This window comes from Corylus avellana, chromosome 4 (assembly GCF_965113065.1).
Source record: "Corylus avellana chromosome 4, dhCorAvel1.hap1.2, whole genome shotgun sequence".
Classification (NCBI taxonomy): Eukaryota; Viridiplantae; Streptophyta; class Magnoliopsida; order Fagales; family Betulaceae; genus Corylus; species Corylus avellana.
Genome location: NC_142493.1, coordinates 19,741,382 through 19,756,291, shown reverse-complemented (window position 1 = coordinate 19,756,291; position 14,910 = coordinate 19,741,382). Strand labels below are relative to the sequence as shown.

Here is a 14,910-nt window from a genome sequence, read left to right as displayed (position 1 = left end):
TTTCTACCTACTCTTTAGGGTTGACAAAGTCGACCCTAATACTTAATTATTAGGGGCGACTTTCAAAGTCGACCCTAATACTTGGCATCAATTTTATTTTTTTATTTTTTATTTTAATTTTTCTACGTTTGTCGACCCTAATACTTAATTATTAGGGGCAACTTTGAAAGTCGACCCTAATACTTGGCATCAATTTTTTTTTTTTTTTTCTAATTTTTTTTTTCTACCTACTCTTTAGGGTCGACAAAAGTCGACCCTAATACTTAACTATTAGGGGCGACTCTGAAAGTCGACCCTAATACTTGGCATCAATTTTTTTTTTTTTTTAATTTAATTTTCTACCTACTTTTTAGGGTCGACTTTTACTTAACTATTAGGGGCGACTTTCAAAGTCGACCCTAATACTTGGCATCAATTTTTTTTTATTTTTAATTTATTTTTCTACCTACTCTTTAGAGTCGACAAAGTCGACCCTAATACTTAACTATTAGGGGCGACTTTCAAAGTCGACCCTAATACTTCTCATCAATTTTATTTTTTTATTTTTTATTTTAATTTTTCCACATACTCTTTAGAGTCGACAAAGTCGACCCTAATACTTAACTATTAGGGTCAACTTTGAGAGTCGACCCTATTGATCTTTTATTTGATTTTTTTTTTTTTTTTTTTTTCCCAGCTTTTAGCGTCCACTTAAGTGGACGCTATTGGTATACTAATAGTCGACGCTAAAAGTTTTTTTTTGGCCGCTTAAATTTTTCCCGCCTCTTGAATAATTCCCGCGTGTATATTAGGGTCGACTTATTAGCGTCCACTTGAAAGTGGACGCTAATAGTCAACCTTTCGACCCATTATTAGCGTCCACTTTCATGTGGACGCTAATACTTAACTATTAGGGGCGACTTTGAAAGTCGCCCCTAATAGTTGAGTATTAGGGGCGACTTTTTAGTCGCCCCTAATAAGTTGCCCTGATGAGTAACTATCTTGTAGTGTAATCGTGCAGCTTGTTGTTCTATATACAGTGGAGAATTGGCGTCAGATTTCTTAAGGGAGAAGGTTTTCCTTTTTTCTTTTTCTTTTTTTCAAACGACACTATCTCAAACATCATTAAACCCCTCTTTTGTTGTAGTGCAAACGTCCAATTGATCTTGTTTTTTCCTCCCTAAATTTGCCAAATGGACATGAAGCCTGGAGGGAACCTCAAAGTCGATCGGAGGAGCCAAGAGCTAACCTACATGGTAGCACCAGTCTCGTAGTTTAGAAAGAAGCCAACGAAAGAAGTTTCCCCAAAAGCTGGAAGAATTTTCTGGCACATCATACTATCTGGATGAAAAGTTTTCTGATCAAACTTCAACATTCAGCATCCAAATTTATTTATTTATTATTATTATTATTTTTATGCTTAAATGTCATTCTATATCTTTTCTCTTTATGAATAAAAGTGAACCAATTATTTGTTCTGATCAATGCAATAAAGAATGCCATACTGCCAAGGATCTGATTCGCTAACCTCAAGTGGAAAATGAATTGATTGGAATACCACCTCCACTATGAAGATACGTACGGGAATTTTATTTGTGCCTTTAGACTATGGGATTCAGTAAATATCTAATTAAGGAAAAACCTAAAATTGTTACATCAATCTTCCTAATCACGTTTTGCAATAGATTTTTCTTCTTTCTATTAATGGCCAAGGTCATGTTATTCTTCTTCGAACTTATCCCCCGGCCACTTTCTTGCTAGCTAGTTGATTTCTCAGCAACAGAAAATTACAATGGCTCAAATTGCAAAGATGGAGGCCCAATCAGAGATCAAATGCTCTGCAGAGAAGTTCTATGAAATCTTCCGGAGCAAAGTATATATTTCTGGTGCCCAAGATCTGCCCAAACTTGGTGAAAGATTTACAACTACTCAAGGGTGACTGGGAGTCGGTGGACTCAATAAAGCAATGGACTTATGTTGCAGGTAAGGAACACTAATTGACACCTTCCCAAGCTTGACTTCTACATATTTTTTTGTTCAAATATAAAATTAATTGATACAAATTCATTAATTTCAATTATATACCTTAAACTTTTAGAATAAGTGTTGATTTAACATGATATATTTGAACCATGTCTCGGTCATTCACCTCCTATTTGAATTAAATATTCATGTCTTGGGCATCACTTGTTAGAAAAGAGTTTAGGAAAAGTGATTTAACATCTTGAACACTCACGAAGAAAACATTTGACAATCTAAGCTTCATTAATATTTAGTTAAACTCAACCTAACAGGAAATGTGTTGTTGACAACCATGACAGGAAATTCTGAGGGGGTTAAGACAGCGGAATCAATAGATGAGGAAAATAAGTCGATCACGTACAAAGTAATAGATGGAGAGATTGCAAAGAACTACAAGGTTTTTAGGTCCACTGTGCAGGTTACACCAAAGGGTAATGGCAGCTTGGTGAAGTGGACTACCGAATATGAGAAGGCAAATGAGGAAGTCCCAACTCCTGACAAGTACTCTGACTTTACAGACACTATGACAAAGGCTTTCTTTCTTTTGCTACCACTACAAAAAATAGGGATTTTGTCATGCGTCTACAGTAAGATTTTTTGAAAACGTCACCAAAAGGTGACCTTTTTTCGGATAAAACAACACCTCTTAGAGGGGTGTCGTTTGAATAGTAAGAGGCGACGTGTGAACAGAGTTTACATGTCAGCCCTAGGGGTTGACATGTAAACAGTGTTACACGTTGCCCCATAGGGTTGACATGTGAACACTCAGTCCTATGAGGCGATGTGTGCACACTCTCACACATTGTGGGTGACGTGTGAACATTGGGGGCAACATGTCACACGTCACCCCTGGGGTTGCATGGGGACATGCGCACGCATGTCCCCTGCAAACCCATCACTCCCCTCTCAGTTTTCTCCCTCTCCTCTCTTCTTCTTTCTCCTCTCTTCTCCGGCAGTCCATCAATCCAGCTAGCTATAGTTAAGTTTATATATTTATTTATTTGTGTTTATATATATATATATATATTTTTTTTAATTACTCTTAGATTTTATAGTTCATGAGGATGAAATGCTAGCATGGTTTTTTGTGTTTTAACTTATATTTAAATTGGCTATTAATATATTTTAGATTTATTTTTTTAATTTTTGTGTTTAGATTTTGGATTAATTGTAGTTGGAATTGTGTTTGTAAATATTGTGTTTGGAATTGTGCATTTAATTTTTTTTTTTTTTTTTTTTTTTTTTTGTATATACTTGAGCTTAATTTGTGTTTGTAATTTAGAAATTACCTAATTGGAATAAAAATAAACCCACATCGTTTTTTATATTTAAGATTTAAGATTTTAGATTATATATTTTAGAAATTAATTGTGGCAATTTTATTAGCAATAATAATCAAATAAAAGAAAAATAAATGTTTAAGCCTAGGGATCAAAATTTCGAGCTAGCTAGTATAAACTAAAAGAAAATAATTTAATAAAACTTGACTATTATTTGTTGTTCGAAAGTGTGTTTAATAAATTAGGACGGTAAAATTGTTCAAGAAATCATATGTTATGTTAGATTTTAGATCCCCTAATTAGCGTACAACTTAAACAAATGTTTTAGAAAAAGGAAAACATATACATTTATACAAAATTTATAGGTTCAAATTTAGATATTGCAATTTCTAGGTTTTAGTTTTTACAAAATTTATAAAGTTAAATTTTGATAAAAATTTCTAGGTTTAAATTTAGACGAACCTAATAGGTGGAAAATTCATTTATATGAATATAGCTTGACAATTCCATGCATATTGAGTTTTTAATTGTGTTTAACTTGTATTTTATGTCTTTATAAAAACACTTAAGAAATTTTAATTTTGTGAGATTGTTGGTTAATTTGTAATGTTTGGATTAGATTAATTTATTATCATTTAGTAGGTACTAATTAAATGATGGAAGTCTAATAATTACTACATTTTTAATGCAATGAATATGTTAGCTATATATATATGATACAGGATATCATAAACAATCTTCTACGTTTGTAATGTAGTCACGCTATGGACAAGTGTTAGATGACAAAGTTTAGGAGTTCGAAAGAATACATGGACGACGCTAGGTTGTTCATGGACTTTGCAGTTAGGAATGCCAAAAACCCTAACTTAATTTGCCGCCTATGTAAAGTGTCTATTGAACAAGAAATTGTCAACCACGTGAAGCGTACAACCACTTGATAGGGGGAACATGAATATTGCCCTCATACAAGCATTGGCTATGGCATGGAGAGCCAGTTGAAGCTCCTACTGAAGGCTCTAACCCGAGTCGTCCAGCCACAGATGTGAGTCCAAGCGCAAAACAATCCAGAACTATGCATGACATGTTGCATGATGTATTTGGCATGCATGAGATCAAGGAAGACAACTGTGAGCTTCAAATGGTGATGCAGTGGGGACGCAGAAAATGTGCATGAAAAAGTCGACGAGGAGAGTGCACGAAAGTACTACGACTTGATTAACAAAGATGACAAGCCACTTTATGATAAGACCAAATATAGCAAATTGAGTGCTACTGTACATCTGTACAATTTGAAGTGTGTGGGTGGACTTAGTAACACAATATTCTCATCTTTGCAGGAATTCATCAATCAGTTACTGCCAACAGATGATGAAGCTTTGCTAAATAATACATATGAAGCCAAAAGGTTTTTTAAGGACATGGGGCACCGATATTAGAAGATTCTGTTTTGTCAAAATGATTAAATGTTATTCTGGAAAAGCAGTGCGGAGTTAGATTCACGTACAATTTGTGGCTTATCTAAGTGAAAGGATGACATTTTAGACGAAGATAATCAGCCCATATCATCTAAGAGGCGTCCAGTGAAGGTGTTGCAGTAGTTTCCACTAATATAACGACTGCAGAGGCTATTTATGTCACAGCATACCTCGCCCCATATGAGATGACATGCAGATGGCCACACAAAGGACGGCATATTGAGACATCTGGCCTATAATAAAGCATGGATGTCATTCAATAATATACATCCGGGATTTTCATCGGACTCACGCAATGTAAAGCTCGGTCTAACGTCAGATAGATTTAATCCTTTTGAAAACATGAGCACATCCCACAATACTTACCCTGTAATGCTTGTTCCGTACAACTTGCATCCTTGAATGTGCTTAAAACAAACATCTTTTATATTATTCTTAATTATTCTAAGCTAAAGTTCACCTGGAATTAATATAAATGTCTACCTTCAACCCCTAATATCAGAATTACAGGAGTTATGGAATGTAGGAATACGCATATTTAATGTCTCTATGAAAAAAGCTTTTGTGTTGCGAATAACATTGATGTGAACAATTAATAACTTCCTAACATACATAGATTTATTCGGATGAAGCACAAGGGGTGAAAAGACATGCCGTTGCTGTATCTATACATTATTGCACGAACTAAAACATGACTAAACGAAGATCCATGACCTCACCTACACTGTAGCACCGCTCTAACATTAATTGAGTTTAGAAAAAGCGAAAGAAACAAAGTTTCCCCAACTATCTCGACTGACAACTAACTGGATGAAAGAAGTACATGGAGTAATTGGTTGATCGAGAATCAACTAAAGTAACCATCTATCTAGACTGACGACTGTCTGGATCAATTTTTTTATTTTTTATTTTTATTTTTGATGTATGTTATTTTATATATCTTTCTCTTTATCAATGAAAGAGAACCAATTATTTGTTCCAATCAGCGCGATAAAGAATGCCATACTGATGGTGTGGACCATTCCAAGCATCTGATTCGCTAACCATAAGTGGAAAACGAATTTATTGGGATACCACATCCACTATGAAGATATGGAAATTTTATTAGTGCCTTGTGGACCATGGGATTGTATACATATATCTAATTAAGGAAAAACCAAAAATTATCACATCAATCTTCCTAATCATGTTTTGCAATAGATTTTTCTTCTTTCTATAAATTGCAAAGGGTATGTTATTGTTTTTCCAACATCTCTCCCACTTTCTTGCTAGCTAGTTGATTTTTCTCAGCAGCAGAAACTTACAATGGCACAAATTACAAAGATGGAGACCGAAACAGAGATCAAATGCTCTGCAAACAAGTTCTACGAAATCTTCCGGAGCAAAGTACACCTGATGCCCAAGATCTGCCCAAACTTGGTGAAAGATATACAACTACTCAAGGGTGACTGGGACTCCAAGGACTCAGTAAAGCAATGGACTTATGTTGCAGGTAAGCTTCCCAAGCTTGACTTCCACATATCTTGAACACTCACGAACAAAACTTTTTATCACCATGACAGGAAATTCTGAGGGGGTTAAGACATCCGAAGCAATAGATGAAGAAAATAAGTCGATCACTTACAAAGCTATAGATGGAGAGATTGCAAAGAACTACAAGGTATATAAGTCCACTGTGCAGGTTACGCCAAAGGGTAATGGCAGCTTGGTGAAGTGGACTATCGAATATGAGAAGGCAAATGAGGAAGTCCCAACTCCTGACAAGTACTTCGACTTGGTGGTCAATCTGTCAAAGGCAGTCGAATCCTACCTTCTCAATGCATAATACAAAAGGACATATCCTTCTGTACTATTACTACTAGTATAATAAAGCTTTAAGTTTCATGTAATGGATAATATGTATCTTAATCAACAGGACTATGTATCAATTAATCTCTCGAAGTTCTGAACTCAAAAAATGCATGGCGTATATATATACGACATTAAATAAATTCATTTTTATAACATAATTCAAGACATACGCAGTATCCTGTTATTATTCACTACAAGAAAATGCCTCATTCGCAGCGACCCATTGTCGCCACTAATGAGGCAAATGTCACCGCTATTTGCTACTTTTTGGTCAGTAGTAATCTGACAGTAGAGACCATTAGCTGCGACATTTAGGGTCGCTGCTAATGATCACTCAGCAGCGGCGACTCTAGGTCACCGCTAATATTTTTTTTTTTTGCCGCTAATAATTTTTTTTTGCCACTAAAAATTGTTCGAAATAACCCTAGTGTCGCCGCTATTGGTGTGTCATTAGCAGCGACCACCAAGTCAGCGCTAATGACATACCATTAGCGACAACCACTAAGTCGCCGCTGATGACATATCATTAGCGGCGACATGTTGGTCGCCACTATTTAAAACATCATTAGCGGCAACCACTGAGTCACCTCTAATGATATGGGAAAAAAAAAACGCTTATAATAGTGTTAGAGAGCAGTTATGGTAACTGCATACAAGAAATAAACTAGGCAATTGACCACAAATGTAAAACCATCTCAAAAGTACAAAAAGAAGTCCAGATCCACACATTCTACCTTGTAAGAATTTCTCACTATACACAGCAAATCAAGATACATACTTCCAGTGAATAATTTTTTGACTATTCAAAAAATTAAAAATTAATAAGGAGTGGATTTAAAAATTAATAAGGAAACAATTATGTCCACACATTGTCTACACGAAAGAATTAACCAAATCAAAGAGAACCAGCTGAAATTCTTGAAAAAATGTTACAAAACTCAATCATGCAATAGTCAATTCAATATATTCACTACTTAGATAAGACACCAACTTCTCCCAAAATGATTATACCAAAGAAGGGCAAGACAGAAAGGTTATCTACTTATCAGGACATTGATTCAGAATTGAAAAAAATGAAATTGGATTAAAAAGTTTAATTTGCATAGCTATAAAATTTAAACAAGAGCTCTATAGCTGTCAAGCAGCAGCACTTTTTCCACAACTACTAAGCATTTCATACCACTGAATGTATACTAGAATGTGAAAATATCCAATGCAGTTGTACAACTGAAACTAAAGTAATACATAAAAGTAAAAGAAATTGGATGAAGAAAATATTGTACGCCGAGTGTCTTAATGTTTTCATCCTACTCAGCAAGGAGAAATATGCCCGATATACATAAAATATGACAAGAAGCTTGGAAGAAACAATATGATTACACAGTTTGAATTAATTTTAAACAGACCTGATACAGAAAAAGTAGCAATCCATGTGCAAAACGAACCCATCTTGGAGGAGCTGAATCCAAGCAAGGTGAATAAATCTGAAACAAAAATATATATCAAGAATTCAGAGAAGTTAGAGGTACACTAAAACATAACACTTCTTTTCATAAACTTCATGAACATCTGAAACACAATCCACATGTTTGTGAAGAGTATCTTGTTTGCAACCCATCAACAAATTTAAACCAACTTTTCTGTCTAATTAACAGTTAGCCAATTGGGGGTTAAAAATGCATTAAAACAAAGCACTCCAACAAAGATTACATACAAAGTAACATGGATATTTGGTTATCACATAACACGTACATGCATTTGAGGCACAAAGCACACAAGTGGTGGCACTCAATACTTGGCCATGTTAAGATATCTCTTTTCGTGTGTCATAGATAAAGTATATTCTCCCATAATATATTTTCTCCAAAAAAAAAAAAAAAAAGTGCAAGGCAAGGAGTCAAGAAGGACGAGCTTGACATTGAAGCCTTCCATAAAGCTCAGAAGACTCAAAAAATTTACAACCATTCATACCAGAAACAGACAAATAAATAACTAAAAATTCCAGCACAATTTTCAAGCAAAAATTTTAACTTATCATGCTGCACCAGGTATTGAAAAGAAGTGTACAATGTTAAATGCAAAGTTTAAATAGTTTTTGGTTCTTAGAAAATTGGCATTATAAACATTTTGGGAGAACCTAATTATGAAACTAAAAACATGATAGCAGAGAAACCCTCACTTGCATAGCCAAGCAAAGCAGAAATGAGTAGGAACATGAATCCCATAAGTGTTATCTGACAAAAGTTAAAAGAGTATTCCGTCAGTGACAGCCATGAAGTATTATATCAAAATAAAGTTAGAAATGGATGCATTAATATAAAGAGGAAGCAAAGATTGTTATACCATGTTTGGACTTGTAAAAGATCCCTAAACGCCAAATGCAAAGATCAAAGGAAAACGGAAAAGTCAGTACACCTTAGCAAGAAAAAAAAATACTAAAATTTGCAGAGGAAATTTATTCATCAAAAAATATTACAATCAGATTGATAGAAGTTCTGAAAGTCGGTAAAGCTTTGAAAATATTAAAAGCCAGAGATATTATAAGACAATAACTGAAGGCATTAATTGGTATTGCAATAGTAATAAGATAACTGACAAATCCAAAAGTCTATGACTTGGGATCAAGAACAAGTCCAATGAAGGAACACCGTTAGAAACTAGTATGTTTGTTAATGTGTTTTAGTGGGTGTTTTTTTGTTTTTTGTTTGAAAAAATGCTATAAAAAAAATGCTGCTTGAAAAAATGCTACAGAATATACCAAAGAAGCTCTATAGTTCAGATGAATTTAGGAAAGAAACAGCAATTGGAACAGAGAAAGAAAGATCACCTGCCATCATATTTTTTAAGAATTGTGTTTTTGGTGCTCAAGTAAAGGGGCCACTTCTTTGCAAATGCCATCAATCTCCTCTATCCTCACATTTGTATCCGTGTGTAAGTTGGCAATCACATTTATACTACACGGATCTTCTTCCCCATCAAGTATCCATTGAGTGTATGTGCGATCAATTCCATGCAGATACAAGTGACTCTCCACCAATTCAATATGCGGAAAATATCGATTTGCACAATCACGACATGGATACCTCATAATACCAATTACATCCACACATTGACGCGCCATTCTAAGGAATTCTTCAACACCTTTTAAATATCGATCTGAACATCGAGTAGGTTCTTGCATCCAATTCTTATCCATCTCGATGTCACTATCACAAGTTACTCCTTTCCTACATTTAATCTATTTCGTTAAATTTTATGTTTAGTTCAATAAAAAATAAATTACGTCAAGACACATATATAACTCAAAAATTGAAGCAATTAAAATATGACCATTAAAAAAGAGTTTGAGCTTTAAATAATAAACATAAAATTATGCAGCAAAAAATAATAACTAAATACAGAATACTCATATACAAGTATAGAGAACAGCGTTAGTTGAGGGCAGCAACATATGATGGGAAAAATTTTCTCTATGACATTGGTGTCTATAGCAATTTCCTCATATACAAATAGATACAACTACTGTTGCTCACATACTGGATTTGAGCAAAAAGAACAGCTTCCTCCGAATTCAATCAAAAGAAGAAAAAAAAATCGACCACAATGAAAAGGAACAAATTTTTCTATGATGGTGCATCATCTATCATGCTATGGCACCTTGCCTGCCCTTTATGTCTCTAACTTTCACCAAAAGAACTAAAGAGAACCAGTTGCCTTAACTTCGTTCGGTAGAAGACTTTTGATGTGGGTGGGGGTGACAAAAAAGCACCGGCTGTGAAAAAAGTATATCATTTTGTTTCACCAACCATGACCAAAATGACTCTTTACATGCAAAACTTCAACCGTTTCTGTATCTATGGTTTCCACAATTTGAGGTGTTTGGGAGCCTGGAAAGTGGAAACCATTCAAATTTTCAAAAAATTAATGTTTGAAAGCCTAAAGGATCAATTTCTAGAAAGCGAGAGATATGTTTACATGGCAGTTACTGGGTTACTACTGATTATTCTGGCATTGTTCTCTGGTACCTGAACTATTTGGGACTTTTTTTTTTTAGCATCTTCAACATGATTTAGCTTCAGTCTCCCAAATGTTTTATGCAACTCAGGATTTTTGTGTTTTTTTTTTTACACCACACGATGAAAAGGAACAAATTCAATCAAAAGGAAGTTAAACCACACAATGCACACAAAAAAAAAGTTTCTTTTTGGGAATCAATCATGAGGGAGCAAAAAATTTTGATTCAAACAAATCGACCAGCATCTCAAACTAGGTAAAAAAAAAAAGGAAAAATCAGAGACAAACTACATCTAACAACTAAAATCAGATCTTTCCATATATACATCACCATTACCCACTCAAACCTCGGAGGAAAACACCATGAATCCCCAAAGAAAACCCTCAGTTAGTTCAAAAAATAAAAATCGAAGAAAATGAAGTAACTCAAAAAATCTATACCTGAAAAGACGGGAGACGAGAGAGAGAGACACGACGGCTTGCCGCTTGCAACGAGAAAGCGAGAGAGCGAGACGACAGACGGCCGCGGGAGGAGAGAGAGAGGAAGCCGGAGACGAGTCGAGGATGAGGGAGAGACAGATGGGCGTATGTTAAGGTAAAAAGGTTCACTGACTCGAGTGAGAAAAAAATGAGGGAAATTGAATTTTCGTGCGAAGTATGTAGAGCCAGATCCCGGGAAAACTTTTCTCTAAAACGGGTCGTTTTCTCAATAGCGGCGACTTACTGTTGCCGCTAATGGGGCTCAATCAGCGGCAAGTTGGCAACTCTTGTAGCATTTTCAGCAGGGAATTTGTTTCCAAAGTTTAAAAAATATATTCAAAAAATATTCCATAACAGATTTTTTAAATAAAGCCTAAATATTAAGATTACTACAGTAGAACTTAATATTTTAGGTTTCACTATTACATTTTTTATGATTATTAAAATAAAATAAAAATGATTCTCTCGTTTTTTTTCTACTCTCCTCTTATGTCCCACAATTCTCTTTCATATCTCCTCTTATATATATAATATAATTAAAAAATAAATAAATATTTTAATAATATAAAAAACGATTAAAAAAAATTATTGGAGTGTATTTTGATATAAAAAAATAAAAAGTAGTTTAAATCTTTAAATATAGAAAAAATAACAAAGAAGTTATTAAAAATGCTCATAACTCATGAGGCTATAGGGGACCCATCTTGGTTACTAGGTCCCCTAGGGGATCAGCTTAGGTGCGATAGTTCAAAACTACCTCACCACGGAGTAGTCCCAAAAATAAATACTTTTTATAAAGTAATAATATAAAATTAATTAAATTCAATAATTAAAAATAAAAATATTAAAAAAAATAAAACTATTAAGAAAATAAAAGAAAAATATCAAAGAACACTCGGAAAAGGGAAAAATTTAAGCAGAGAAGGCCCGAGAGAGACCCAAAGACGGAGAGCACGAGAGGGAGAGAAGGTGATATTTTTACAGAAACAGAGGGTAGAGAGAGAGACTGAGCTGTGAGAGAAATTGCAAAAAAATTTCTGATTTTTGATTGCTGTTCTTGGTTGGATTTGGATTCTGATTAGTGGGTCTTTCTGGGTTTTTCTGTACATGTTTTTTTTTTATGTAGTGCAGAGTGAAAATTTTTTGATTTTTGATTGCTGTTCTTGGATTGACCCAAAATTTTTGATTAGTGGGTCTTTATCACATGAATGATGCAGGCAAAGCGCCTTCAAATACTCTCTCATCTCATGCCTTTTACTTTAATCCAAGATTTGGGTTTTTGATTAGTGGTCTTTCTGGGTTTTTTTGTACATTTTGGGTCAATCCAAGAACATCAATGTTCTTGATTTTTCTTTTTGGGTTTTTCTGAGTGTTCTTCTTCGATTTATTTTTCTTTTATGGAAAAAAATATAATTTAGCCTTCTAAACTATCAGTTATTTTCATTTTAACTCCTTAATGTTTAAAAAATGATAAAGTAATCTCGTAAATTATCAAAAAGTTGTAATTTGGCCACCCTATTAATCAACAACGTCAAATTAGATAAAAAAATGAAAAACGACGTAATTTTGACTAAGTTAAGTTACTAAAATATCATTTTAAAATAAAAAATTAAAAAATTAAAAATAAATTTAAAAAATGCTTCAAAACGACATCATTTTGAAGAAAAAAAAAACAAATCAGTGGTTTAGGGGTGGCTCGCCAGCCACCCCATGGCCTGTGGGGTGGCTGCCTAGCCACCCCAACAGGAGTTCCAACTGGTGCTGCCGGCTTGCGGGGCACTGGAGGGGCTTCCGGCACGTTCTCAGCGACGACAGAAGCCTCACATTCCGCATCGCTCAATCCCATCTTCTTAATTGGTCCATCATTCTTCTCACTCGCTCTTACAACGAAAAGTCGCGGCGGGCGAGCTGTTGTTCCAGTCCTAACACAATTGAACTTCAAATTCCTTGATGGTCTAAGTCCAATATAGTTCTGGCAATCCAAACCCTTAATTGCTTGAACATTGCAAGGCACAGCAACGATACTCGAGGCCATAGATTATCCCAATACTAACCTAATGTCTGTAGCGTGAACATACACACAAAACAGCAACATAGATCATAATCAAAAGGTCCGATATTTAAATATAAAATTTGAGAATTTCCGATTCTATGTTTTTCTATTAACATCAGAAGCTAATTGAATTCAAACGCATCTTTTTTTCTTCAATTGACGTCTGTTTGGTTGTTGAGCGTGAGACGACTTTTTGGCGAAATTTCTTTGAAATCTTAGTAGAAAACTTTGGACATTTCGTGTTTCTTTTGCTCGTCGGAGGTGGCCGGCGAGCCACCCCTAAACTATCCTTTTTTTTTTTAAAACGACGTAGTTTTTTGGCGGCATTTCTTAAATTGATTTTTTTTTTTTAAATGGCATTTTAGTAACTTAACCTCAAAAAAACAATGTCGTTTCATATTTTTCATCCAATTTGACGGTGTTGACTAACGGAGTAGTCAAATTGCAACTTTTTGGTTGTTTAGAAAGCTACTTTATCACTTTTTGAATATTAGGAGGCTAAAATAAAAATGATTAGTAGTTTAAAGGGTTAATTTATATTTTTTCCTTCTTTTATTTTTTTAATAGTTTTAGTTTTTTAATATTTTTATTTTTTTAATTGGGTAAAGTCCATATACCTCCATCAAACTACTACCCAATTGACAATGTACCCCTCCCTCCCCCCCCAAAACTATCAATTATGATAATGTCCCACCAAACTACCAAAACATTGTCAATATCCTCCTTAAGGCTAGCAAAAAAATAAAATTGCCCCTATGTATTTCTCAATAAGACAAAAATACCCCTATAAATTCAAAAAAGAAATAAAATGAATAAATTTTTATTATTTTTTTTAAAAAAAAAGGAAAATTTAATTTAAAAAGAAAGATTTTTTTTTAAAAAAAAATGATTATTAGTTTTTAAACGAAAATTTTTATTTTTTTTTAAACGAAAATTTTTTTTTAAAGTGATTTTTTATTTAAACAGAAATTTTTATTTAAAAGAAACGGAAATTTTTATTTTCTTAAACGAAAATTGTTAATTTTTTTAAAAACAGAAATTTTTATTTTAAAAAGTTATAAAAAAAATATTTTTCAAAAAAAAAAATTAATTAATTTTTTTCTTATACAGTGGATTTTTTTAAATTTTAAATTTGCCACCCTTTGGATTTTATTTATTTATTTTAGTTTTAGGTTTTTTCTAGAAGTTTTAGTATTTTTTGTTTTTATTTTACTAAGGGTAGTTTCGTCATTATGGGAAACATTGACAATTTTTGATAATTTGGGGGGGGGGGGGGGGGGGAATTGTCACAACTAAAAGTTTATGAGGGACATTGTCAATTGAGTGGTAGTTTGAGGGGGGTATATAGACTTTCCCCTTTTTAATTATTGATTGTTTTAATATTTAATTGATTTTATATTACTACTTTAGAAAAAGTTTTTTTTTTTTTAATGCCCTGGGTCGTTTGGGGCTACAGCATGGTGCAGTAGTTTTGAACTACATCACTTAAGCCGGATCCGTCACCAAGAATGTGTGCAACTTTTTTTAAAACAAAATTCCTTCAATTTTTCCAAAGTAATTTTAATTTGAAATTCTATAACGATTATAAGGGTATAAAAGATATTTTTATGATAAATTATAATTTACGTGATTTTCTTTATAATTAATTAATAGCTTAAATTTTTAAGATAAGTAGTAATTTAACATTTTAACACCAAACCCTAATGCAGGTTTTTTTTTTTTTTTTTTTTTTTTTTTTTGAAGGGTGCAGGGGGAT

At 33.6% G+C, this 14,910-nt stretch overlaps 1 protein-coding gene, 2 long non-coding RNA genes and 1 pseudogene across 3 annotated transcripts; 2 read left to right on the top strand and 2 right to left on the bottom strand.

Annotated features, from left to right (window-relative positions):
* Positions 1-1,771: 1,771 nt before the first annotated feature.
* On the top strand, positions 1,772-2,602 carry LOC148586417 (kirola-like; annotated as a pseudogene).
* A 3,283-nt stretch (positions 2,603-5,885) lies between these two features.
* On the top strand, positions 5,886-6,645 carry LOC132178540 (MLP-like protein 31). Its single transcript, XM_059590978.2, has 2 exons — positions 5,886-6,248; positions 6,319-6,645. The coding sequence occupies exons 1-2, from the start codon at positions 6,062-6,064 to the stop codon at positions 6,579-6,581; spliced, it is 450 nt and encodes a 149-aa protein (XP_059446961.1). The 5' UTR covers positions 5,886-6,061; the 3' UTR covers positions 6,582-6,645.
* On the bottom strand, positions 6,225-6,460 carry LOC148586416 (uncharacterized). Its single transcript, XR_015911918.1, has 2 exons — positions 6,381-6,460; positions 6,225-6,278 (listed from the first exon to the last, which is right to left on the bottom strand). It is a non-coding gene; the product is annotated as an uncharacterized LOC148586416 (long non-coding RNA).
* An 84-nt stretch (positions 6,646-6,729) lies between the features above and the next one.
* On the bottom strand, positions 6,730-11,244 carry LOC132178541 (uncharacterized). Its single transcript, XR_009439833.2, has 5 exons — positions 11,063-11,244; positions 9,435-9,834; positions 8,951-8,974; positions 8,787-8,841; positions 6,730-8,091 (listed from the first exon to the last, which is right to left on the bottom strand). It is a non-coding gene; the product is annotated as an uncharacterized LOC132178541 (long non-coding RNA).
* Positions 11,245-14,910: the final 3,666 nt, after the last annotated feature.